The sequence below is a fragment of the Crinia signifera genome, chromosome 2 (assembly GCF_055691185.1).
Source record: "Crinia signifera chromosome 2, ASM5569118v1, whole genome shotgun sequence".
Classification (NCBI taxonomy): domain Eukaryota; kingdom Metazoa; phylum Chordata; class Amphibia; order Anura; family Myobatrachidae; genus Crinia; species Crinia signifera.
The window spans coordinates 392,404,198-392,428,766 of record NC_139218.1 but is presented as its reverse complement, the minus strand read 5'-3'; the positions used below and the strand labels follow the sequence as shown (position 1 = coordinate 392,428,766).

The following is a 24,569-nucleotide window of genomic DNA, read 5'->3' as shown; positions in this document are numbered from 1 at the left end:
CAACAAAGTTAACCCTTGTGTGTGTGCGCGTACATGTGGTAGGGAATATAGAGTGTAAGCTCCACTGGGGCAGGGACTGATGTGATTGTTCAAATATTCTCTGTAAAGCGCTACAGAGTATGTGTATAAATAAATAATAAATCGGATGTTGAATAAAGCAGATACCTATATGGTACTTATATATAACTACATAAAATGTGTAACACATGATGACGCGACCCTTCCGCTGATGTACAGAGGGTTTATCTCCGTACTTTTGTCCCCAACAGGTCCGCACGCCTCCTCACACTATCCTGAGATGACGCACCAGTGCTCGGAGTGTCAGCAATGTTTCCCTAATCATTCAGCCCTCGTCACCCATCAGCAAACGCATAGCGCCAGTAATCTGTATAGGTGCTCCATCTGCGGGGTGCGATTCAGCTCCAAACTTGCTCTTACCGCCCACCAGCGAGGTCACACCGGGGACAACCTGTTTCACTGCTCTTACTGTGGGAAATCCTTTCCTCATAAGTCACGTCTCATGTACCATAAGAGGACTCACACCGGGGAGAGGCCATTTTCATGCACGGAGTGTGGCAGAAGCTTTGCCAGAAGGTTTACCCTAACTACGCACCAACGGATCCACTCTGGCGAGAAGCCGTTTAAGTGCACGGAATGCAGCAAGCGTTTTGCCCAGAGATACAATTTGGTGATTCATCAGCGCACTCACGCCAAGGAGAGGCCGTTCGCATGTTCACAGAGCTCAGATCATGGTCGTCACCGGAGAGTTCACACTAGGGGGAAATCTTTTGTCTAGGACTCTGGGCGATTCATGTATATAATTTAGGCTGGATTACGAACCATAAAAAAATGTGGATTCTCCATAGTTATTTTGCACTAAATGCGGGCGTATAAGAAGGGTTGTGTCCAGTTACGGATCCATCTGACAATGCAGAGACTGAAGAGCATGAAAATGTCAATTCACCGTCCCAAAAAAAAAAGACAGCGCTCCCTCGTGTAATGCAGAAACTAGACGAGCAGGGCCCTCGCACCTGCTTCCTGTGTGTTTTTGCCCAAATGTTGTTCCGAACGGTAAATGTAACAGAATAAGATGAAGCTCTAGAAATAACACTAAAAGAATGTATTTTTCTCACATTTTTATTGTTCAGTTAATGTAGCTTTGCAAAACTAATTACTGTTATTACTGTGGTAGTAAAAATATGTCATGATGAGGTCTAATGTGCATTCGACAAGCAGAAATCCCTTATTAGCCCAACATTTCCCATCAGATTTACCCACAAATCCATGGCCGACCAGATAAATCCCAGGTTATCACACAATCCCCGTTTCCTATATTCGATTACAGACTGACAGGGGAAATATCAGCACTCACCTATTCAATGCTGCCGTTAATGACAGCATTGAATGGAAACGGCCTCGGATTGTCAAATTCACGGCCGTTTTTGCCGATCCACAGACTTTCCGACAGTTGGAATACCCCCCTGGGTGTTAGTTCTTAGGTTAGGTCATATTCCCCTGATGTCCTTTTCTCTCTGGCACAGGGCTGGTCTCAAACATACAAAATTGAATTCTCTTTTTAAAAATAAACGTTCTAGAAATTCATGACATTCACTTATTTTCTGTTGGCTAAATGGTGTATTTAGGACAATATGTCTGTGCTACCAGAACACTTACTAATGTGTAGTTTCCTGCAGTTATTCAATGATTTATAGACGTGTAGATTGTTGCAGAAATATAAAACAAGAAGTCTCAAAATAAGAGAAAAATAAGCAGCAGTTGCAGTAGCCGATCTCTGCCTGTTCCTCCAGCTACTATGAGTAAAAAACGATTGAAAACAGCTGAGAAATCCTGTATCCATGTGTTTTTTTGAAAATGCCGGGTTAGTCAAAAAAATGGCACTTAATTGAATACCCTCGATGCCTTTAAGCTTGACACATTTTTTGCTTTTCCAGTGTAAGATACGGTTGGTAACTGAATACATAACGTACCGTGCAAAAGTTTTAAGCCGGTGTGGAGAAACAACGTACAAAGATTGGTGAAATCTGGATGTGTCATTGATTAAAGACCCTATTGTTAAGAAGCTTGAATACGTTTCTTAAGTCATCGCTGGTGTGTCCATTCACCCGACGTTTGGCTTGGCTATCCCAGGCAAATGGCAGCCTGGTGGACCCACCACGGCTTAAAAAAAGATCTCTTCTGTTCATTCTGTTTAATTTCGATAACTGAGAAAAAAAAAAAACTAGTAACCCTTCTATTTCCAAAAGCATTCTTTGCAGCATTTTCCACACCTGCCTAACACTTTTGCACATTATTGTACATAAGTGTATAAAAGGATAAATGAGATATGGTAAAGCAGTGCGTTACCTTTACAGTACTGCAGTTATAACATATGGTAACCAACAGAACTCACTACTGCTACGCTAGAAATATCCTCGTCCCATGTGTATTTTGGCCACAAATACATATGCAAACCCCCTGATAGTCTTTGCAAATCAAAGCTAGAGCCTTTATTTTCTCAGGTAAGAGATCACAAGAAACAGAGCGAGGCCGAGGCGGAATTCAAGCGTGAAAAAGGGTGACCTAAAGTTAGGCTGAGGGGGGGGGGACACATAAAGATGCAGAGAAGTGAAAGCTGTTGGTGGACCCTCACCATGGAATGGTCTGCAAATTGCTGAGTGAGTCAGGAGATGGGGCGAGAGAAAACTAGAAGACGGACGGAGAAAACCATAAGTGAAGACATATGGAACAGTCCTGGCAGGTAGTCGCCGGTGGTGCACAAGTTGATTGATAACATCAAGCCATCACATGATAACACTTTCCACAAAAACTTGAAACCAATGTCAGCGAGGTTGCAGAATATAAGTTGGAAAGTAGAACAATTATCACCTGTGATGAAGTTCGCCGCCAGGAGTACAGGATACAAAACCAATTCTAGAACCTTATACTGGTAACCGCACATTGGTCAGAAGACGCGCACAATAATGATGGAACAGGAAGCTTTTTCTCATCCATAGAGGAGCATGCGGGGTGTATAATACAGTGATCCTTTCCTAAATGCCACATCACATGCGTGTACACCAGCACTGTGCACCCTAAAGCGTCATCCCTCAGTTTTAAAGTACAAACCAGGCAAACCACCTTTCACCATAGTCAAAATTTCTGCTAGTTTCATGTCCCCAGTGCTAGTGACACCTAGATCCCATTCCTCCTCAATAATGGCTATTTTGTTGCCTTTCACACTATACTTAGTTTTGGGTGTTTTGAAAATGCACAGCCTTCAAAGAGCATCCGTGCACTCCGGACCCTCCCTGAAGACTCCCAGACTTGTATTGAGTGGTATTTTTGCCCTTTGATGCCGGGTAAGACGAATATCCTGCGGCAACAGCAGGGTGTGCGTAATTCAAACATGGCACCGGACTCACAAGACACTTGAGAGTACTCTTGTACAGCGCCTTCCTCCCCAGTACAGTGCTCAGTAAATGTAATGATTCCTGTAATTCCATTTCCAGAGGGGTTTCCTACACATACTATGCCTTCTCTGACCACACCAATTATGTACGGGGGTTAGAATAGCTGCAATAAGAGAAGTTTATGGGCCATTACTGCAGGCCCTGAAATTAATGGGCAGCTTGCTCAGTTACTAAGCGCATACAAGATACTGAATAGAGCATTTTTTCTTTCATATGGCAGCTTTGAGAACAGAAAGAGTTAAGTGTGAACGTGTCCAGAACCAGTTCTGGAACAAAATTGATGACCTAGAGAACAGATAATGCAGAAACAATTTAAGCATTGATCAGTAAGGACCCCCATCCACTTACACAAGGCATCGCATGCTGTTCCACACATTATGCCCCACCATCTCACCCGACATGTATCATATGCAATCCTTTTCCTGGCTGCACGGTCCGATGTATCCGTGTTACAGCAGTGATGGTGTCCAGCTCCTATCCGATGCGCACGGGACCGTGCGTCGGACCAGAATTGGAGGTTAAGCACATGCGATTTGGACCCTTTTCACCCGATTCTTTGGCCAGATGCCTCGAAATCAGATAAAATGGGCTCAAATTGCACTAGTGGATGGAGGCCTTAGGTCTACCAGAATCTCTTAAAAGTACATAACGCCTAGATTTTGTTATGTCTACATTGCCAGAAATGCTACATATATTCGTGAGGCCTGTTCAGACCTGGTTATAGAAAAGAGCCCACAGGGTGGGTCCATCTGCTGTTTAAACTACCTGCACCTGGAAGTGTTGCGGAGAACCAGGCATTTTGACCTAGTTCGGGAAAGCCACAAGATGTTTCATTTTCAAAACTACACTACAGCATGTAGTGAGGAAGGACTTTTTCTGCTGTGCACACAGCTGTTCGACTTTAGGAAGAACATTTGAACTTCCCTGTCCCGCTCGTCTGTGAATTTAGGATGGGTCCTCATTTGTGGACTTTAATGGTGGATGGTTTACCTTGCGGTAGAAGACTGTATGGAGACTCGCCGATTCCTGGTTATCTCCTGCAGCTCTGAACTTTGAATATGCAAAGTTGTCTAAAGATATCATTGTATTGAGTCTTATTTTCATTTTGCAAAAATGTTATGGGGACCTCTCAGAATCCTTTGTGATCCATAGAGGGACAAGGCAGGGATGCTTCCCCCCTTGTTTGCCATAGCATTAGAACCTTTAGTTATTTCTCTGTGTCATTCCCCCATTATCAAGGCATTATGATTGCCAATTACTATCTTTGTCTGGCCCTTTTTGCAAATGACCTGCTCCTCTTTATAACTGCCACAGTTTCTACAGTCCCAGTGGTACTAGACATTATCTCACAATTTGGATTATTTCTCAAAAATGATACCACTAGGATCTAACGTAGCTAAAATTAATTTATACTACTTAATGATATACGGATAGTTTACACTCATTTGAAATACTCGTTGCCTGCCACCTCTTTAAGTGATGAGACAAATTTTTAAGCCACTGATTTCTCTATAGGTCACATAGTGGTTAACTATGCAAATTCTCCTTGAAGTTCATGGAGCGGATTTTGGCTATGGGGGTTATTCTTTTTGGTTTGCAAAAGCAAACTCCTTTAATGGACAAAACCATGCTTCACTGCAAGTGGGGTAGATGTAACATTGCAGAGAGAGTCAGATTTGGGTGGGATGTGTTCAAACTAAAATCTAAATTGCAGTGTAAGAATAAATCAGCCAGTATTTACCCTGCACAGAAACAAAAAAACTCATCCAAATCTAACTCTCTCTGCACATGTTACATCTGCCCTACCTGCAGTGCACATGGTTTTGTTCATTAAAGGAGGAATTTGTTTTTGCAAACCAACCAGAATCACCCACTATGTGCGATTTAACCTATGGCCAAATGCATTACAAGCCACATAGTCAAACTTGCCTTGTCTGCACAGTCTATTTTTGCCTGTGATACCGACCTCGCAGGACCTCCCATCGGGAAAACACTGCTATTTGGGCTAACTTTCCATACAATTTTAACTATTTAGTCAAAATTGTAAGCCAAAACTGCAGCGTGTGTACAAACTTTTAGTGCATGATATCTACACAATCTGTATAGTGTTCCCGCTAGGCTGTTTAAGCGGGGCGCTGCGCCCTGCCCGATTTTTAAAGGGCAAAATGCCCCTCTAGCAGCGCCCCTCTAAAACAGCCTGGTGCCGGCCCGACTGCTTGCACGGGGAAGCCCAGCGCCGCCTTAGACGGCGATGCGCGGCTCTTCCCCGGCATCATGGCACCTTCGCCCCTGTAGTGACGGCGGCGGCCCGGCCCGCCCACTTTAGTGACGTCGGCGGCCCGGCCCGCTTTAGTGACGTCGCCGCCCCGCCCACTTTAGTGACGTCACCGGCCCAGGCATGCCCCTTTTGTGGCGTCGGCGGCCCGGGACTGCCCACAAGTGTGACGTCGGCGGGCCTGGACCACCCCCCGACGCTCTGCCCGACCGAAACTCTAGAGTGAACACTACTGTACTTTAGACCCTTTTCCCTTCCCCCAAGTGTCTATCTTTATATCTCTTGTTACTTACTCCCGCTTAAAGTTAATATTTATGGTGAATTACATATCAAGCCCGTTGTTTGACTTGGCATTCTAATATGGCACTAAAATGTTCTAGTCATTTATTGATGTATATCTGTTATTTTGACTTGTTTTTTAAAAATTAAATAAAAAGTAAATACCGTATATACTCGAGTATAAGTCGACCCTAATATAAGCCGAGGCACCTAATTTTACAACAAAAAAACTGGGAAAACGTATTAACTCATGTGGGATCCTCACTCGAGTATAAGCCGAGGGAGGCTTTTTCAGCATAAAAAATGTTCTGAAAAAGTAGGCTTATACTCGAGTATATATGGTAAATAAAAAAAGGTTCTCTGGTTCGGGTCCTGCTAAAAAAATACAGGAAATAAAATATGTAGGGCAGGTTATATTGAATGAACCATGTCTGGGCTCCTGTAGCAGGCCCTGGTTCTAAAACTAGCCACCACAGGCTCCATTAGCGTGGCGCAATTCCGCAGCCTTGGGACACACTTGACACTCATGTCTAGTAGAATCCCAGCTGCAATGATTTAAAAAAAAAAACTACACACCTAACTCTTGGTGAAGGCTGGTTTTCTTCATGTAGGCATCCCAGGGAGAGAAATATATAAACAAAGCATACATCCCGATCCATGCCAGACATCAAAGCAATATATGTAAGCACTGTATATAGTTCTTTGACGCCGACTGGCTGTGAGTGGCTGTCTCTCGGCCAACCAGCTGCCTGTTACCATGGTAGGGGCCATTGATTGGATCTGACTGTAAAAAGTGACATATTACATTGACTCTGATATATGTGTACAATACACACTTTATTGGTCCAATATCTGTCATGGATCAGGATATGTGATTTGTTTTGTTTTTTAAACTCCCGGGGATGCCGTTGTGAAGAAGAGGACCGACTTGCACCAAGAGTAAGGTGAGTATGTATATTATTTTTACCCATGCAGCCGGGATTTTACTGGACAAGATGACCAATCAGCAGTAGGGACAAGGTGAGTAGTGTGCAAGTGTATGTATTAAACGTTTGCTTTGTCCATGTTTCTTTTACAGGCAGACTATAGCTACCAGCGTGCCCTTAATGTCACGCATGCTGGTACTTGTGATTCTCTAAGTAGCAGCATGTGGGGGAGGTTTGCTGAGACTTGCAGTCCCCTCACTGTAAATGGCAACATTAGTTCTTATCTAAATTTTTCTAAAATGCCATCAACCCTGCTCCCACATCCCCATGGGTACACAAGAGAGGGAGGGGACCCCCCCCCCTTTTCCAGGAAGGGGACCCCCCCCTTTCCAGGAATACCCGGCATAAGTAGACTAGTCAGAAGTGTTAATGCTTTGGCCAGGGAGATCCCATCTAGTTTGTCTGATACGGATGTCTATTTGAAAAGTGTATTCTGCCCCCGGGTTTGCACCTTGTTTATGAAGACGGTTCTTAGTAAAGGTCTTTGTTGTATTATTTTCTATTAAACAAATAAGTTTGGTTGTTTGTGTATTGAACCGTATTTGCGTGACAATCTCATTTTGGAAGTTTGATTCAATACAACCTTCCTGTTTTTGTCTTTTGTAACGGTCTAGTCAATGATCTCCGCAAAACACAATTGTTAGTATTTACACCCAGTCATGAAAAAGAGAACAATGGCTGCATCTACTGTGACATTGTCCGTACAACAATCCATTTATGTTTAAAATTCCTTGTAAACTAGACTGCTCTATACAAGTTCAACAACTGTGTACGGTACTGAATAAATTCAATGATAGGCAGAGTTTATTGATCATGATGCCGCGACCCATCCGCTGATGTACAGAGGCTTTATCTCAGTACTTTTGTCCCCAACAGGTCCGCACGCCTCCTCACACTATCCTGAGATGACGCATCAGTGCTCGGAGTGTCAGCAACGTTTCCCTAATCATTCAGCCCTCGTCACCCATCAGCAAACGCATAGCGCCAGTAATCTGTATATATGCTCCGTCTGCGGAGTTAGTTTCAGCACCAAATTGGCTCTTACCGCCCACCAGCGATATCACACCGAGGACAGATTGTTTAAATGTTCTTATTGTGGAAAATCCTTTCATCAGAGGTCCCGTCTCCTGTATCATAAAAGGACTCACACCGGGGAGAGGCCGTTTTCATGCCTGGAGTGCGGGAGATGTTTTACCAGAAGGTTTACCCTTACTATGCACCAGCGACTACACACTGGCGTGAAACCTTATCAGTGCACAGAATATGGCAAGTGCTTTGTCACAAGATCAACCCTTGCCAAACATCAGCGCACTCCCTCCGTAGAGAGGCCGTTTTCATGCCTGGAGTGTGGGAAATGTTTTACCAGCAAGTCTGCCCTTAATGTGCATCAGCAAATTCACTCTGGTGAGAAGCCGTTTATGTGCACGGATTGCGGCAAATGTTTTGTCCGGAAAGGCACCCTGGTCATGCATCAGCGCACGCACACCGGAGAGCGGCCGTATCAGTGCCCAGAATGTGGCAAGAGCTTTGTACAGAGATCCGACCTCATCAGGCATCAGCGCACTCACAGCGGGGAGCGACCGTTTGTGTGTTCTCACTGTGGCCTCTGCTTTCCTAATAAAGCACATCTTGGTCAACATCTGACTGTTCACACCAGTCTGGATGAATAATCTGCCTGTCATATGCACATTGTTTTGACAAACTGGGGGGAAAAATGGACATCATTTCCCACCCAATGCAGGAGCAGGGCTGTGTTGTTTGGTCCTCCGTCCTAAAGAGGGCGCTGTGCCCAGTTATGGATCCATATAATAATGTACATAGTGGATACAGTGATACCATCACATGAATTACTTCTTGGTCTGTGTTATATTGGGCATGAGAGTGACGGGACTTCGGGACAGTGTCTGTTACTTCTGTGACCTTTGTGTGTATTTATGTAGTGATTACTTTGGTTCATCACCTCCTAGGCTAGAACAACAGGAAGATGCAAAGTGCGCACACATCAGTAGTGTACGATAAGAACCGATATCCACTATGTCAAAGGATCTAAAATAGTCACATCCTCTAGCCATGTGGGAAAAATTGCAGTACCTCCCAATGCAGGGAATGATGCTGTAAACCAGGTATATCCAACCTGCGGCCCTCCAGCTGTTGTGAAACTACACATCCCAGCATGCCTTGTCATAGTTTTAGCATTCCCTATTTGCAAAACTGTGGCAAGGCATGCTGGGATGTGTATGGGGGTACACACTGCGCTATAACCAAGGTAATAAATTTGGTGTAAGAAATAGTAATCTCACGCTGAGCACAATGATGTAGGACACGCTGTTGAAATATGGTAAAATATTTGAAAACAGAAAATTTAAAAACCGTATAGGGGGGTACAAAAACTGAAATTGGAATATAATGGACAAACAAACATATATACAATCTTAAAACAGACAATATATCTGAAAAGTATAAAAGGCTAGACTTGGTTCCTGACTCGTGCTGGCGTCCCAGCTGGAATATATATATAGTTGGGGGGAAATGGGAGATGCAATCCACATAGAATAAGCCGCTTGGTGAAATGAGCAGTTAGTAGCTTGAAATAAGCAAGTTTGTTAGTAAAGTCAAGCGAAAGCCTTAATTAGTAACTGGGCTGACATGTAAATATTTCAATTCCAGCAATAGGTAGATGTATGTTTCACTGCTGTGCTTACGTGTTGGTACAAGTTGAAATTACAAGTGCAGGGGTTAATTGCTCACCCTTGTTCAGAAGTCCTGATGGAATGCACCTTCATGTGCGGGCAGAGGTGGACTTGCTGTGTGTCACACAGAGCACGGTGCTGGTGGCTGCGCTGACTCGTTGGGTGTCCAGGTGTCTGGATGGTTCACACCGTGAGGTGTTGCACGTGGAGCGCCGGGAATCGGCGTGGGTCGCAGCAGTAGCGGTGGAAGCTGTGATGACGGCAATGTGGAGAGCAGTGAGGGCAGGAGTCAAGAACAAGTCAGCTTGAAAAAGTCTCCGGTATCCAGGAGACGAAACGCGTTGCTAAACTTCCGCCAGACCCTGCCTGACTTGTTCCTGACTCCTGCTCTCCACATTGCCGTCGTCACTTCCGCCCGGATCACGGCTTCCACCTCTACTGCTGGGACCCACGCCGATTCCCGTCGCTCCACGTACAACACCTCACGGTGTGAAACATCCAGACACCTGGACACTTAATCGTTCAGTGTTGCCATGATTAGGGGTGACCTGGTGCAGCCGCGCTCCCACCACTGACAGACATCCAGCAGGGGCCAAAGGTTTTAAAACTCCCATTCATATCAATGGGTGGCCACTGATTCCTTTAAGATGGGATTTACAAACCTGCCTGCTGCTGGCCTCTGTCTCCGTCTGCCATCGGGTGGAGGGTGGGGAGCGGGAGTTGCCACTGCTGCTGCCATGGCCTTATCGTTCATCATGTCTACACATTGAACAATGAAGCCATATCCAGCATGACGAGTCGTTCATATTTTCACCTGCTGAAGTGATGAGCATATTACCAGTTTAAATTCATGACCAACTTGTCAGTGTATACAGAGATAACATCATGTCACAAAACAGGTTTGGGTTTGGTACGCTACCTTTGATGATGACATGATATAATGTTTACTCTAGGATTTTTTTTTTATGGCAGGGTGCTGACCACCTGGCAGGACACTTTTTTTTAATCGGGAGGGCACATATTATATTAGAAATTTACATTAGAAAAAAAAAAGGATTACACCCATGAAACATTGTCATACTTTGCTATGCCCATTACATATTTTGTTGTAATGATAATTACACATCATACCACGCACTGTAATGCCTCTTACACATTATACCACACACTGTAATGCCCATTGCACAGTATAACACACACCATAATGCCCATTACACATGATGGCATACACCGAAAGTTTGCGGCAGCATGTCAGCGCGGTGGGGGGGGAGCAGCGTAAGGGCGCACACAAAAAGGGCAGGGTGCATTTTAAGGTTTTAAAAACGGGCAGGGTGCGGCACCCTGCAAAAGAAGCTTAGAGGGAACACTATCATAGACGTTGAAATGAGCAGCGATTTGTTGGGCCAAGCGCGTCCACACCGATGACAATTTGTGACACATTGAAGGTCTATTTAGGAGGACAGATGTATTCCAGTTAGTGTTAGGAAGGTGCTGATTTCCTCTATGCCGGGATAGACGGCCAAAGGGGGTGTAGTGATCAGATCCCATTCTAATGTCAGAATCTGCATAACTCCAAATGTGATTGTATTGTTAAATAACATGTACTGCCCTCTGTGTTGGGATGTGAAAATTCTTTGTGTCAGAGTAGTCAGTCCAGCTTCCTTTGAAGTCAAGCAGAGGAAGCCTCATGAAAGTATATGGTCCGTCCTTCCTCTGGGTCCATAAAAACTGTATTAACCATGTAGGGGCAGACTGGATGGGCCAAATGGTTCTTATCTGCCGTCAAATTCTATGTTTCTATGTTATCTTAGGAATCCATGTATCAAAAAAGGTTGGGTATTGAAAATGTCTTTACATGACAAAGGGTGATGTTAATAGCCCAGAGTTCAAAGGAATGTGAATTACCCAGAGCTGGTGGGACCCTTATCAGAGCTGATATCTGAAAATAAAAACAGGCCAGGTCTGCACTTCAAGCAAGACCGGCATACTGCTCAAACATGACTGCCCTCAGAGCCCGGCCCTAGTTAATATGATGGCCTAGGCCAGGTGTGCTCAAACTATTTTGCTCTGCGACCCCATCAGACAATAAAAATTATTACAGGACCCCAGCAAGTTACTGCTGATTGGCCACCACATGTGTGGTCAGTGAAGGGAAGTGACCACTATTGCGACAGTGAGGCAGTGGGTAATGGGCATGGAAAAGGGTGACAGGGGGAAGGAAGTAGGGTGGCCAATCTCGGGATCGGCGGGATCCTGGGATTTGGCCACAAAATGTCTGGGATGCCCGGCGTGTGGCCTGTGCAGTGTGATTAGGTCACAGGTCACGCTGCGCAGGCCGTTGCACTGCACCGCCGCTGGGCCTCCTCCAGCCACCAGAATCCTCGCCGAAGCCGCCTGCCTCCGTGCCGATGCCACCTGCTTCCACCGCACCCCAAAAGTAAGTGTGTGGCCCTGCCAGGCCACCCACATGTCATACCCGCCGCCTGTCTCCACACCTGCCCCCTCCCCAAAACTCAGTCAGTGTGGGGCACAGGGGCAATTTTCTTTTAGGCATGCCTATCCCAGGATCCCGGTATTGAGCATTTTTCAATCCCGATTCCCGGGATTAAAAAAATTGCCCGGGATTGGCATCCCTAGATGGAAGTAAGAAGCAGGGGGTGTTTATTTAATGAGTTATACCGTCCCCCCTCCACAAACACATTTGCCTGATGGTCAGCGACATAGAGTTGTGACCCCATGCTGAGGTGGTCAGGACCCACTTTGGGGTCTGGACCCACAGTTTGAAAACCGCTGGCCTAGGCAATATTTTGGTGGTGGCCTGTAGCACTGTTGCTAGTTCCACCTATGACCCATTGCTCCTTATTCACATTACACCACACTGTATTGCTCCTTAGTCACATTACACCACACTGTATTGCTCCTTATTCACATTAGACCACACTGTATTGCTCCTTATTCACATTACGCCACACTGTCTTGCGCCTAATCCCCCCCTTCCTTCCCTATACACTAAATTAACATTGCTTGGGGGTGAGGGTAAATTCAATAGTGTGGCCAGTGTCCAGCACTGACCTGGTTAACAAAAAGGTGGGAGGGATGAGTGTAATGTCAGCGGTATCACTACATTGCCCCTCAATGATCATTGTTCATTTTCATGAGATCAGAGGATCAGAATGTTCCGTATCTACAAGGGAGTGTCCTCACTTCCGCCAATGTTCAAGCCTGTCTATGTGATCGGAACTTTGTCTTATTTCCCTATTTTTATTTTCTTGAAATTGTATTTACGTGTGTGACTTTATACCATTATATCTTGTAACTTTTTTTTCTGTAACATAAACTTTGAAGTGTTCGACTTAAATTAAATGAAATAATCTCAATTTTAGCTCTGATTTACGTTGTTTTCCAACCCAGTTCTTGAGAGCTGTTACCATTATTAATATTCTGTGTACAGGTGGGAGTCAGAGTTTTGGATGGCCATCAGTGTAGTCGCCATCGATGGTGATACTGCAACCAACCATCGATTAGTAATAAACTATTTGATGGATGACTATGCATAGTTTTACTTATCGATGCTCATACATTTTCTTTGATTGATCAGAACGTCAGACCAGGGTTTCATGGGTGTTGGGGGGCGGAGTCATCTGGTTCTCCCCCATCGATAGTAAAAGTATTCAACATCGGCCATAAACCATCAATGATTTGAAATCAACCTAAAGTTTGTACTCTGGCTGGTGGCAGTAATTCCATTGAAATTACCACAGGCACTGGTTTCACGGGCAGTGATTCACAGTTTGGCACATACATTTGCACACAATCTTGCGTGGCAGCGTCTGAATTACTCCCAAAATCCATTCCTAATGCTGCCTCCGCTCTAATCCAGGTGCCAGAGCTGGGACTGCTAGTCTTTGAGGAGGGGCAGGGTGATCTGTTCCCCAGATGGTTGGTAGTTGCAGGAATAACTGGGGGCACCGTCATTTTCTGGACAGGTTCAGGTGCCATCTACAAATGTCAGGTAAATGTGGACATCGTCTCACATCTGTTCTGTCCTAAAATTGTCTCGTCCCAGTCTTCTGGTTGTTTTTGTTGTGAGGGAAGGAGACTGGTTCATCAAATTTCTAAAAGTTTAAAAGAAAGATGGCTGGGTCCATTGTGCTGATGTGAGTGGGGGTGAGATGTCAGTCCCTTTATGTTTTAAACACACCGTAAACTAGACAAACGCCAAGGTTATGTGGGAATGACAGGGTTATCTTCTGAGTAACAACTGTGTATGGTACGAATACATCCAAATATATCTGCTATCTATATGGTACATATGTATAAGAACACAAAATGTCTCACACATGATGACGCAACCCATCCGCTGATGTACAGAGGGTTTATCTCAGTACTTTTGTCCCCAACAGGTCCGCACGCCTCCTCACACTATCCTGAGATGACGCATCAGTGCTCGGAGTGTCAGCAATGTTTCTCTAATCATTCAGCCCTCGTCACCCATCAGCAAACGCATAGCGCCAGTAATCTGTATCGGTGCTCGTTCTGCGGAGTGTTTTTCAATTCCTCATTGGCTCTTACCGCCCACCAGCGATGTCACACACAGGACAGATTGTTTTATTGTGACAGTGGGAAATCCTTTCATCAGAGGTCACGTCAGAAGAGGACACAAAGCCGGGAGAGGACATTTTCATGCCAGGAGTGCGGGAGATGTTTTCTCCGTAAATCCACCCTTATTGGGCATCAGCAGATACACACTGGCGAGAAGCCATTTATGTGCACAGAGTGTGGCAGATGTTTTTCACGGAAATTCCACCTTGTAAGGCATCAGCGCACGCACACCGGGGAGAAGCCGTTTCAGTGCACGGAATGCAGCAGGTACTTTGTCCAGAGGTCCGATTATATCAAGCACCAGCGGATCCACACCGGGGAGAGGCCATTTGTGTGTTCTCAGTGCGGCCGCTGCTTTTCTGACAGCTCAAATCTCAATCGACATCAGAGACTTCGCACCTGCCTAGGGGATTAAACTGCCCCTCACATACATAACAGGACTTGTCTTAACGAACTGGGAAAAACGCAGACCTCTTTTTCCTGACAAATGCATCTCAAGGTGCCAGGCTATTGTTTTAGTCCTCAGTCCTGCACATGTAGAAGGCTTTGTGTCCAGTTATGTGTCCCCCCCTGTATATAATACCTCTCACCTGTGACCACGTGTTCTCTATGATTTGGTTGTTCTGTTGCCAGGGAAGTCTGTATAACCCTGTCTCGGGAGCGCATTGTGAAACGTCTGTGACTATAGTATTTTGCCTCTTGTGAAACAATCACTTGGGTTGATGAAAAGTCGCGCTTTGAAGATATTTTATCCCTGATGAAGTCTTTAATAAACTAAACGCATTGGTTGCATTTTCATGTGGTGCTCCTTATGGAGCTGAAGATCTTCCTTCTGCATGAGAACTATGGGGGTTATTTTGGTTCACTCTTGGTTCACTCTTTCTGACAAAAACCAGGTGCACTGCAGGGGTGCAGATGTAACATGTGCAGAGAGAATTAGATTTGGCTGGGGTTTTTCTTCAAAGTGAGATCTATATTGCAGTGTAGAAATAAAGCAGTCAGTATTTACCCTGCACAGAAACAAAATAACTCACCCAAATCTAATTTTCTCTGCACATGTTACATCTGCCCCACCTGCAGTGCACATGGTTTTGTCCATCTAAGAAGGATTTTGAACTAGAATAAGGCCCTATGTTACAAGCATTGGATTTTATTAAATACTTTTTAATACATGGATTGGACTTCACTGCTTCATTTTATTGGAATACAAATATCCAAGAACACTACAGGTTCAGCGTATCACCCTCAATCTAAGGGGGTATTGGGGCGCTTATGCATTATTGTTGTTTTTTTGCAGCTTCTGCCACAGAAAAAATCCTCTTAAAACAGTCCTTTGGAGTTTCTACTGTGCCAGGTTCTCTACACTCTGGTCACATTAGTTGGACCGTCACTCCCCAATGTAACAAAGACCCGTGTCCAGCGGGTATTACAATTCTGTGAAAATGGAAAAACAAAGGGGGCACCTCATAGTGTAGTACGTTTTTTTTATATTCAAACAGAAATCTTCATACTCGTACCAGATGATTCCTCAGGTGTGGGCAAGAAATACCACAAGGTTTTATGCTCCACGGCACCAGCAATCAGCCTTTCTCCAACTTTTAGTTATAATTTTTTTTTTTTATAATCTTATTTAACTAGTTGTATTAGGGGCTTTGTATGGTCATATGTCCGCTGGTTTAACAACACTGTGAGTTTGATATAACCGGCACCCGGCTTTTCAAAGTAGATGAACTAGCTGATTGGCTGTACGAGGGATAAGGATAGCGGTGAGTGGCACACAAGCCAGCCCACTGACGAAGTCTCTATGACGAAACGCGTTTGGGGCGTGGCTGTGTGACGCTATCCATGTTCCACGCGGTGTCTGGCATGTCCTGATTCCACAGAGGAGAAGTTTCCCGGCGTGGAGGACACAGAGCGCGATGTGGTGTGCTGATATCCCACTGTAGAAAGGCTGATTGCCGTGGGGTGGTAGATATAACACCTTGTGGTATTTCTAGCCCACACCTGAGGAATCATCTGGTACGAGTGCCATCCTCTGGTTTTTATGTTTCGGGGTTCACTGGCTGACACTCTCCACCAATGAATATAGCTGCCGGGGTGTCATCTCATATGTCCCAGAGACCCAGTCCATCCAGTATATAGCGAAATAATTGAGGACACTCACTGGTCTTGATTGAAGAAAAAGTTTTAGGACTTTAATCCAATATACCAATAGACAATAAAGTGCTCAGTGCATGACAGTGCATGGGACGACATTTCAGTCTGTCTTCAGACCTGTTTCAAGGCCCCCAGACCATTATGTCACAAACCAGAGTCAGTATTGAATATAAGAAAAGTAAGTGCACAGAGTATTATTACCAAAATTATTAGTATTATTTTGGTATAAAACCTGGAGAGCTGTGGAGGATTACATATGTCAAATTAAATATAGCAACCAGTAATACAAAATGAATTAACAAGATTAGCAGTAATAGCAATCAAAAGGTAAAAAGTTGCTTATCTTCTTTATAGGAGGAGGTAGTAGGCAGCGCCCAACGCGTTTCATCAATAAGACTTTTCAAAAAGTCTGGCCACGTTGCGAATAGGTGCTTCTACCGATTGTGTAATGAACTGGTCCTTCGGTAAGTTTAGAAATCCCCCACTTGTAGCTGAAGTACTTGTCTAATTATTTCAGTCGATGTCTGGATAGTTAAAATCCTCATTAATACTATTTCCATTAATATTGGTTAAGGGGCCAATGTTCTCATTTATTTATTTATAGTATCTTATATAGCGCAGCAGATTCCGTTATGCTTTACAATAGTAGACAGTGATAAGACAAACTGGGTAACAACAGACAGACGTGGAGGCAGGAGGGCCCTGCTGCAAGCTTACAATCTATAGGGATATAGGAGGGAAACACAAGGACAGGCACCAGTAATAGCATAGCAGTCCCACCAAGTTACAGGTCCTGAAGGGAAGCTATATGTAATACATAAGTGCCTCAGAGGGTTATGCGTGTGGTATATAAATATGATAGGCTTGCCTGAAGAGGTGAGTTTTCAGGGAACCCTTGAAAGTTTGGAAACTAGTGGAGAGTCTTATTGTGCATGGAAGGGCATTCCATGGGGTGGGAGCAGCCGATGAAAGTCCTGTAATAGTAAATGGGAGCTAGTGATCCGTGCAGAAGAGAGACGCAGATCTTGTGCAGAGCGGAGTGGTCGAGATGGGAGATATTTTATTAATATTTTGCTATTGATGTATTTATTAGGATTTGTTTCACTTTCAGCGGCTATTCGCTTTTCATTTTCGCATTTTAGCTGCTTCGATTTCACTTTTACTTCTTTTTCTCTTTGTACTTAGTGAAGGCCTCCTCATCCCCGTTATCTTTGTATGGTGTAAACGTTTTCTTCTTATTGTTTATTGCTTCCCTTACTTTTTTGGGCTGCCCCCATGTGTAGTGCAAAACATGTCCTCAGCGGCACCACATGGTAGTCGAGATCCAGCGGCACCGCGGGCCAGTCAAGATCTAGTCGCAGGCTGTAGTTTTGCCACCTCTGTTCTAGCCCATAGTTGGGTCACCCACATGTTATATCTGCCAGTGCTGGGACTGCTGGTCCTGTAGGTGGGGCAGGATGACACACCCACAGATGGGCAGCAGTATAGGAATAGTCAGGGAGACGTCGGTTCTGTCCCAGAAGTGCCATAACCCCGTCCCTTTCTTCTTGATTTTTTACCTTATTGTCTGCGAGGGGAGGAGACAGATTCAGCAATTTTCTAGTAGTGTTAAAAGAAGAATGATGGCTGTTTCCATTGTGTTGATGTGAGATGAGTTATGTCAGTACAACAGTTAATTTATATTTTAAATAATCAGTACCCTATATAGTTCCAGACAAACTCCAAGGTTATGTGGGAATGATGGGGTTAATGTATGTTTGACAGTTGTACATGGTATTAAATACATTCAACATATGATATATCTATATGGTGCATGTGTATAACTGCACAGAATGTGTCACACATGATGACGCGACCCATCCGCTGATGTACAGAGGGTTTATATCAGTACTTTTGTCCCCAACAGGTCCGCACGCCTCCTCACACTATCTTGAGATGACGCATCAGTGCTCGGAGTGTCAGCAATGTTTCCCTAATCATTCAGCCCTCGTCACCCATCAGCAAACGCATAGCGCCAGTAATCTGTATAAGTGCTCGGTCTGCGGGGTGTGTGTCAGCTCCAAACTGGCTCTTACCGCCCACCAGCGATCTCACACCGAGGACAAGCACACTGGAAAATCCTTTCATGACAGGTCAAGTCTTCTGTCATATAAAAGAGCTCACACTCGGGAGAGGCCATTTTCCTGCCTGCAGTGCGGGAGATGTTTTACCAGCAGGGCTGCCCTTACTAAGCACCAGCGGATTCACTCTGGTGAGAAACCATTTAAGTGTTTAGAATGTGGTAAAAGTTTTGCCTGGAAATTCAGCCTTATGACGCACCTGCGCTCTTACAACGGAGAGAAGACATTTTCCTGTCTGGAGTGTGGGAGATGTTTTACCTGCAGGTCCGCCTTTACTGTGCACCAACAGACTCACTATGGTGAGAAGTCGTTTAAGTGCACGGAATGTGGCAAATGTTTTTCCCGGAAATTCAACCTTGTCATGCATCAGCGTATTCACACCGGGGAGAAACCGTTTCAGTGCATGGAATGCAGCAAGTGCTTTGTCCAGAGATCCGATCACGACAAGCACCAGCGCACTCACACCGGGGAGAGGCCGTTTGTGTGTTCTCAGTGCGGTCGCTGCTTTTCTAACGTCTCAAATCTCAATCGACATCAGAGACTTCACAGCGGTCTCGATGAATAAACTGCCTTTCACATACTGTACATAACAAGTCCGGTTTTAATAGACTTAGGGGAAAAGAAAAAGTGATCATCTTTTCCCTCCCAATGCATCATAAGGTGCAGGGCTATGTGTGACTGGTCCTCCATCCTGTAGAGGGCACTGTGCTCCATTATGGATCCATCCGATATTGCGCACAGTGGATACAGTGATACCATCACATTAATTACTTTTTGGTCTGTGTGATATTGGGTAACGGGACATGGTGACTGTTTGTTTCACTTCTGTGACTCTTCCATGTTTAAATGTGATTATTTTGGGTCATCATCTCCTTGGAAAATAACAACTGGATGGTACAAAGTGCGAACACATCAGTAGTATAGGATGGGGCCAGATGCTCACCATTTGCAGAAGTCGTGTCCCCTTGCTGAGCAGAAAATGCTGCGCTCACTCCCAGTGCTCAAAACATGGCATCCACGCCCCCTGATATTATACATTTAACAGCGTCCTGTAATACACTAATCTGCACCCCTTCCACCCTTACTGCGCCCCTTCCACTAATCTGCGCCCCTTCCACCCTTACTGCGCCCCTTCCACTAATCTGCACCCCTTCCACCTACCATCAGACTTTGCAGAAGTTGCCACCCCACAAATCTTGTCCTGATTTTCAAAAATGTAATATTTGCGCAAAAGAGAACGTGTGATGTCACACAGCAGCATTTGTGCTCAGTCTGTTGTAATATTAAATAGAATGTAACTTTGTACCAAGTGAGTTCAAATAACATACATTCTTATGCTACTGTGCTTTCCTCTTTATATGCCTTCTGTGCCGTCACATAGGGGTGGCAGCCATTTTGTGGGTAGAAGTAATAACTGTGACAATGCAGAAGGTCACTCTCTGGCTGCTGCATTATCACCTTCTGTGTTACATTGGGTATGAGAGTGATGGGACATCGGGACGGTGTCTGTTACTTCTGTGACCTTTGTGTGTATTTATGTAGTAATTACTTTGGTTCATCACCTCCTAGGCTACAACAGGAGGCAGAAACAAATTGCGCACACTTCAGTAGTGTAGGATGAGGCCCGATATCCACTATAAAGGATCTAGAAAAGTCACTTCTTCGTGCTGTGCGGAAAAAATTGCGGTACCTCCCAATGCAGGGAATGATGCTATAAACCAGATATATCCAACCTGTGGCCCTCCAGCTGTTGTAAATCTACACATCCCAGCATGCCTTGTGACTCGCTGGCCAGATGGCTGAAGACTATATGTAGGAGGAAATGTATTTTATACATTTGAAATATTACTATTATTACATATTCTCAATGTCTTATACCAATGTACATTTGGATGTCAGCTTCTTAAATCACTTAAAGGTCTTGGCAGACAACATTCTAAATTGTTTGATTACACAATCAGGCATTTGCCTATTCTTGGATTTTTTGTATGGTGTATTGTATTCTTAGTTTGTTCTGACCTATAGTATATACAATGACAGACAAGTATCTTATTGATACGACAAATGAGTCTTGTTTGTCGTTAACAATAGAAGCATACAAAATATATTTAAACTTAAAAGCAGTGCAGATATAGGTATTATTTCCCAAATGCAAAGTGTCTGCAGATAAGTTGATGGACCGGGAGTGGGGGGGATACACTATATGAATGTGTTATTAGAAAGTGATTTTGTGGCAATTCTGTGCATTTCTGAATATTACCGTATTTACTCACACCACGTGCTAATACGCAGGGCTTCACAAGCCAATGTACGCAGCGTCCGGGTTTGCGCACACACGGTTGGTACACAACCACACAGAGGCCACTCTGATACATGTGGCTATAATATTTTCACCTTCCACAGTCCACCCTTTGACAGTGTATTAAACTATCACTAAAACTAATCATAACTAATATTAATCACTAACAAACATTAATAACAACATTAATAAATCATTTTGATACATTATTTACATTTTTAAAATGTCAGTTCAGGATGATTAAAAATGTATACATATACCTGTGTCATGGTGCACTGATGTTGGGTCCGGGCTGTGGCTTCCGTGGAAAGGGAGGAAACACAAAAAGATGGTGAAAGGGACAGTTCATGAAATTCATTTGCAATCTTATCACAGTGCTGTCTCTACAGATGGGCCCTACTACCTCCATGTCGGTTTATATCTACCAAGTTTGTTTTATGACTGTTGTTTCCAATTGTAAAGTGCAACGGAATATGCTGTGCTATATAAGAAACTGTAAATAAATATATTAGATCTGCCGCATTCACAATGCTCAAGCTCCGTGACTACCAGATCTCTTACTTATAGCAGCTTTGACCAAAGTGATAGGCTGCTTCTGGGAATCTACTAAGCCATCATTCTCATCAGAACCCATTCCAGATCTATGCTCGACTTCTCGGGGCCCCTCACGAAAACAAAGGCCCTTATTCTGGTTGGTGCGGTAATGTTTGCGTGCATTTGTGCCGCCGATGTTTTGTGTCTGCGCATGTGCAGAGGCGTCTCTGTGCATGTGCGAACGGAACGCACGTCCAAATTCCGCATGAAATGTGTACACTACAAACAGGGGGTGAAGAGGGGCGTGAAGGGCTGTTTGGGCACATTACCATATGTTTACACCCCACGTTTCATGGGCGCTCCCATGAAAACGCTGGGCGTACTTATGGTAATGCGGCCGTGACGCACGTGTAGGGGACGGACATATGACATTGCCGGATGTCAGCTGCCCGCCCAGATCCCTGCTTTTGCATGGAGAAATGCCCATGTGGTCTGAGGTTGCGGGAGCTGGCGGACCACTCGGTCCTGCATTCGATGGTCTGCGACCATCGAATGATGGGGGAGGTTCCAAGAGATGGAGGAGGTGTATCCGTGAGAAATCCGTGCGGTCAGCGGCTTACCGCATTCGGACGGAGTGAGCGATCTGTACGGAAGGCGGGGTTTAGGACTCACGGTCCTGCCCACATATTCGGCTCCGTCCGCACCGACCAGAATAAGGCCCAAAGTGTCTCTGTCAAAAATAGAGCTGTAATCAAAATCTTTTGCTTCCATCTCTGAAAAAGGGGGTATGAAATGCTTTCCGTATGCCATGCTCAGGTATAATCCAACAGAGATAAGCTGATTTTCAGTTTTCCCGTAATAGGTTCTCCAGGTTTTATCCACCTCTCTCTTTCACATGAGTTTTCTCCGGGTCAGCGACTTTCTTGCAGTGGGAAGAATGGACCCAAATCTCTCTCTCGGCAACCTTTAATGATGTTGTGCTGGTCAGCAAGACTTGGTATGGTCCCCCCCTATCTGTCTATTAGGCAACGTGAGTGTGGCAAAATTTCAAATCATCACACGTCAGTCCCCAGATTCAATTTCAAGATAGTTACTGTTTGGCAGGTCAGGAATTGCCAGTTTCAAATGTATTTGTTGATTCTCAATTGCTGGCTCATCCTAACCAAATATTTCAGTCAATTCGTTGTTGCATTTTAAATCTTTTTTGGGGTCTATCATTGCATGGGGCTGTCGTCCAAAAATAATTTCAAAGGGTGATGGCCACAACAATCCAGTTTCAGCCATCACTTTGCTTAGCTTGTTCTTAATAGTGACATTCATCCTCTACACCTTAGCACTAGCTTGGAGTCGGTCGGGAGTGTGAAGTTTACTATTCCTGAAAAAACTTTTTCTGTAAAAAAACCTGTAAAATGGGTACCCCTATCACTTTCAATAATTTTATGGATACCATATCTATACACAAATTCCCGCACAGTAAATACATCAGTGTTTGTGGCTGCAGGGAATGCCTCTACCCAGTTTGAAAACACATCAGTGCACACCAAAACATATTTCAAATTTCTACAGGGGGGTAAATATATAAAATTAATTTGTATTACCTGAAAGGGTCTGTCTGTATGCGGGATATGGGATGGTTCAGTTGGTATTGTTTTGCCAATCTTCATCCTCAAGACATGACATTGCTTTCTTGTCTGCCTGAGAAGAGAACCATGGTGCGCTCCATTGGCTCTTACCAGTTTGCACATACCGTCCTTGCCCAGATGAGTCAGACCATGTGCCGCTTCAGCTTGGGAGATATGCCCTGGGTTCCACATGCTTACCTTGTCCATCTCACCAGTGTCCTGAGGACTCCTGACCATACCCCTTCACCTTCCAGACAGCCTTCTCCTGCAGGGAACACAAATCTTGCATTTCAATAAGTTGTTGCATATCTAATGCATTAAATGTCATCAGTTTTGTGATGTCAGTGTGTAGAGTGGGTCAATTACAGTAAAGTAGGTGGAAGTAGACGAGATTTGCATGAGAATGGCAGCTGGATTGGTCACTATGGGGAATTGACACTCAACTATCTTATTTATGCCCCTTAAGTAACAACTACTGGGGCTACATTAGCCATCAATCCAGTGACCTTTCCATCTTTGGTCCAAAGGGAACCCAGTATTTGCGAGATCATTTCCTCTACCTGCAATGGACACGTGTCTATAATGGTAGTGTCCAACTTTAACCTCTGAGGGGTGTCTAATATATCTTGTACATGTATGGTTGTCATGGATATCTAAGAACACACCCTCAGGGGTACAGTATATGACACACCACATTTTACTCAACAAATCTCTGCCAAGTAGATTAGTCGGGCCGATGCAGCCAACAGGAACGAGTGTTTGGTTTGCAAGGGCCCTATCATAATCTCTGCAGGTCTACTCAAAGGGTATTGCTGCATCTGTCCCCATTACTTCCATAGCCGAAATCATTTTACCCGTGGTCATTAATCCAAATGGAGAAGTCAGTACAGATCTGGCTGATCCTGTATCCAATAGAAATGGTTGTCTGACACCAGCTACACTGACCATGACCTCGGGTTCGCCTTTGAGGCCAGTAGTCAGTCTTACCAGCTGCAGAATACAGGTGTGGCCTGATCCTTATTGTGTGTATCCTGCTCCCCACAGAGCATTGCCAGCTACTATGTGTGAGGGAATATTGGAAGCATGCCTGTCATTCCTTGGAGGATATCTCTGCGTTTCCCCTCTATGTGGGTGGGAATCCCTTTTACGTGTGTTATATTCCCATCTATGTGTTTGATAACGCGGTGGCTCGTATTCTTGTCTAGGGGTCTTATGTCTGTAATGCATTACTACATTACAACAGTTTTTTGTGTAATGCCCCTCTTTCCCGCAAAAGAAGCACTTCAATTGCTTTCTCCTATAATCCTCGGAAATTTGGGGGTTCGTTTGTGGGGCCTTACCTTCGAGTGCCTGGATACTCACCTCCATCAACCTTCCCCCCTGCATTTCCTTTACCTTAAAGATATTTTTATTGTGTTCTACTGCAGACTCCCATAGAGCTTCTACAGTGACACCTCTCCAATTGGACATGGAAGTCTGTAGTCCGATTTCAAAGCTTCTTTTAGATCATCCATTAATACAGAAACAGCCAACTC

General features: G+C 44.5%; 1 protein-coding gene across 7 annotated transcripts in view; it reads left to right on the top strand.

The window, feature by feature from the left end:
- The window catches only part of LOC146058239 (uncharacterized), a 92,813-nt gene that overhangs the window by 45,280 nt on the left and 22,964 nt on the right, over nucleotides 1-24,569 (top strand). For 2 of the 7 annotated variants that reach the window (XM_083170416.1, XM_083170413.1), the window contains one exon: nucleotides 7,887-13,077. The exons of 2 other annotated variants lie outside the window; for them this stretch is intronic. In XM_083170416.1, coding sequence (XP_083026542.1) covers nucleotides 7,887-8,680 — 794 coding nt within the window. In that variant the 3' untranslated portion in view covers nucleotides 8,681-13,077. Of the gene's footprint in view, nucleotides 1-269; nucleotides 1,212-7,886; nucleotides 13,078-14,103; nucleotides 15,452-18,365; nucleotides 21,367-24,569 lie in introns of those variants that run through there. 3 more of the 7 variants (XM_083170415.1, XM_083170417.1, XM_083170420.1) reach the window with 3 other exon arrangements.